The sequence below is a fragment of the Momordica charantia genome (assembly GCF_013281855.1).
Source record: "Momordica charantia cultivar OHB3-1 chromosome 9 unlocalized genomic scaffold, Mcharantia_2.0 BLBB01000009.1, whole genome shotgun sequence".
In the NCBI taxonomy this organism is placed as follows: domain Eukaryota; kingdom Viridiplantae; phylum Streptophyta; class Magnoliopsida; order Cucurbitales; family Cucurbitaceae; genus Momordica; species Momordica charantia.
The window spans coordinates 18304196-18306487 of NW_028275167.1; the positions used below are offsets into that span (position 1 = coordinate 18304196).

The following is a 2292-nucleotide window of genomic DNA, read 5'->3' on the forward strand; positions in this document are numbered from 1 at the left end:
ATAAATATTGGGACGCCGTCCTCTACAGTATGAAAACAGAAGTTCCCCGAAAGGTCCAATATTGCATTTAAGCGCTTGCCCGCCGCGCTCTTTGTTTGACTTTTTCTTCTGTATCCAACACTTCAAAGTTGGCCTTTTCAATGAAGTTTAGACAGCTTACTTGGTTTGCAATGGCGGCTGTTATTTTGGGTAACACACACCCTCGTTGTTCTTCCTATAAATAAGAGCCTTACCACCTCCATTCCTCTTCATCAGCTCTCTCATTTTCAATATCACCAAATCAAAGCCTTCCATTTCAACCTAATGGATACCGCAATGCGAGAAGTAGTTGCCGTGGCGTTCATGTTGTTGCTTTCGGCAATAACATGTGATGCCCAACTTTCTTCTACATTCTACGACCAAACTTGTCCCACTGCACTTACTACCATCAGAACTGTTATTAGGCAAGCTGTTTCCCAAGAACGTCGAATGGCTGCATCTCTCATTCGCCTCCATTTTCACGACTGTTTTGTTCATGGTTGTGATGCGTCCATATTGCTCGACGATACTCCTTCGATGATTGGTGAACAAAATGCAGCACCCAACAGAAATTCTGCAAGGGGTTATGGAGTGATACACAAGGCTAAGACTGAAGTTGAGAAGATATGTCCTGGTGTGGTATCTTGTGCAGACATTCTTACTGTTGCTGCAAGAGATGCATCTTTTGCTGTAAGTACTTTTTTTCATATGCGTGGAAGATATATGCTAAAATGTAAAGAAATTATTTTCCTGATGTATTATATATTATTATTGCAAAATAGGTGGGTGGTCCGTCTTGGACAGTAAAGCTTGGAAGAAGAGATTCTACCACTGCAAGTAAAACTCTTGCCGAGAGTGAGCTTCCAGGCTTCCAAGAAAGCCTTGATAGGCTTATCTCTATTTTTGCAAATAAGGGCCTTAGTGCACGAGATATGGTTGCACTATCAGGTAATTAAATCATGTACTTTTTGAATTATCTCCTCGAAATATTATTGGTACGCATGGACCTCCATTAAGTATATCAATATTAAATCTATTGCAGGTTCTCATACCATTGGACAAGCCCAATGCTTTCTTTTCCGCAATAGGATATACAATCAAAGTAACATTGATGCGGGATTTGCTAGCACTCGTCGAAGAAATTGTCCAACATCGGGTGGAAATGGAAATTTGGCACCACTTGATTTGGTCACACCCAATTCCTTTGACAACAACTACTTTAAAAATTTAATTCAAAGGAAGGGTTTGCTAGAAACAGATCAAGTACTCTTTAACGGAGGATCGACAGATAGTATTGTTACAGAGTATAGTAGAAATCCATCAACATTCAAATCTGACTTTGCAACTGCAATGATCAAAATGGGAGATATCGAGCCTCTCACCGGTTTGGAAGGCCAAATAAGAAATATATGTGGCGCTGTCAACTAAGTTCCTTTTTCTTTATTTGATGTCTATGCTCGTGGAAGATAATTATATAATCAATTTATTCATTTGTTATGTAATTTCAATTTCAATTACAATTATTTGGTAATCGGTTGTATTCATATCTTGTTTTGTTTGGTATCATTATTCAAAAGTGTAGTTATGTTTTTACTTCTAATTTAAATGGTGAGATATTTTAATCTCTTGTTCTCTTTTTAATTTACAAAGCTGCAATTTTAACTTGAAATCTGCATAACTTTATAAATTTTACTTCAATTACCATACTACTTCTAATAATGCTGTTTATATATATAAAAAAAAGCGAGGTGTCTTATAATTTTAGCGAGAAAATGTTGGATTTGTAAGGAAAATACAAATAAAATCCTACATTGGTTAGAGAAATGAGTGATCCATGGTATATACGAGAGGATAATTATCTCTATTGGTTCGAGATCTTTACGGTGGAACTAAAACCAAAGTCGGACTATGCCAAAAACGGACAATACCATACAATTAGTAGGATACAAATGCATTTATCTAGGGTTAGTTGCTGTTAAATTTTTTATAAACGTTAAAAGTCAAACGTAAAGGAGCTGACTTTCGGCATTCATGAATGGAAGCCTTTCACATGCTAAGTAGTGCAAGTGGAAGTAACATTTGTACGAATATTGGCCCTACTTGTCACCCCTTTGTTTTGACAACTTAACTTGGATACTTTTACCTCTTTGATAAATTATTTTTTTGACTTGTTTTTAAAGAACACGATGACAGCCGCTTTCATTTATGTTTTTGGTTTCCAATTATTCAAAAGTTAGGGAAAATGAAATGTTAGAGAGAGGAAATTCTATATAA

The 2292-nt window shown here is 36.3% G+C and overlaps 1 protein-coding gene across 1 annotated transcript; it reads left to right on the top strand.

Annotated features, from left to right (window-relative positions):
• Positions 1-205: 205 nt before the first annotated feature.
• Positions 206-1624, top strand: LOC111025414 (lignin-forming anionic peroxidase). Its single transcript, XM_022303278.2, has 3 exons — positions 206-708; positions 801-966; positions 1061-1624. The coding sequence occupies exons 1-3, from the start codon at positions 304-306 to the stop codon at positions 1444-1446; spliced, it is 957 nt and encodes a 318-aa protein (XP_022158970.2). The 5' UTR covers positions 206-303; the 3' UTR covers positions 1447-1624.
• Positions 1625-2292: the final 668 nt, after the last annotated feature.

Excerpts from the sequence above, each read along its gene's own strand:
- LOC111025414 (XM_022303278.2), top strand. The coding sequence starts at position 304 with ATGGATACCGCAATGCGAGAAGTAGTTGCCGTGGCGTTCATGTTGTTG. Across the intron at positions 709-800 it reads CAAGAGATGCATCTTTTGCT|GTGGGTGGTCCGTCTTGGAC; the intron begins GTAAGTACTTTT and ends ATTGCAAAATAG. Across the intron at positions 967-1,060 it reads AGATATGGTTGCACTATCAG|GTTCTCATACCATTGGACAA; the intron begins GTAATTAAATCA and ends AATCTATTGCAG.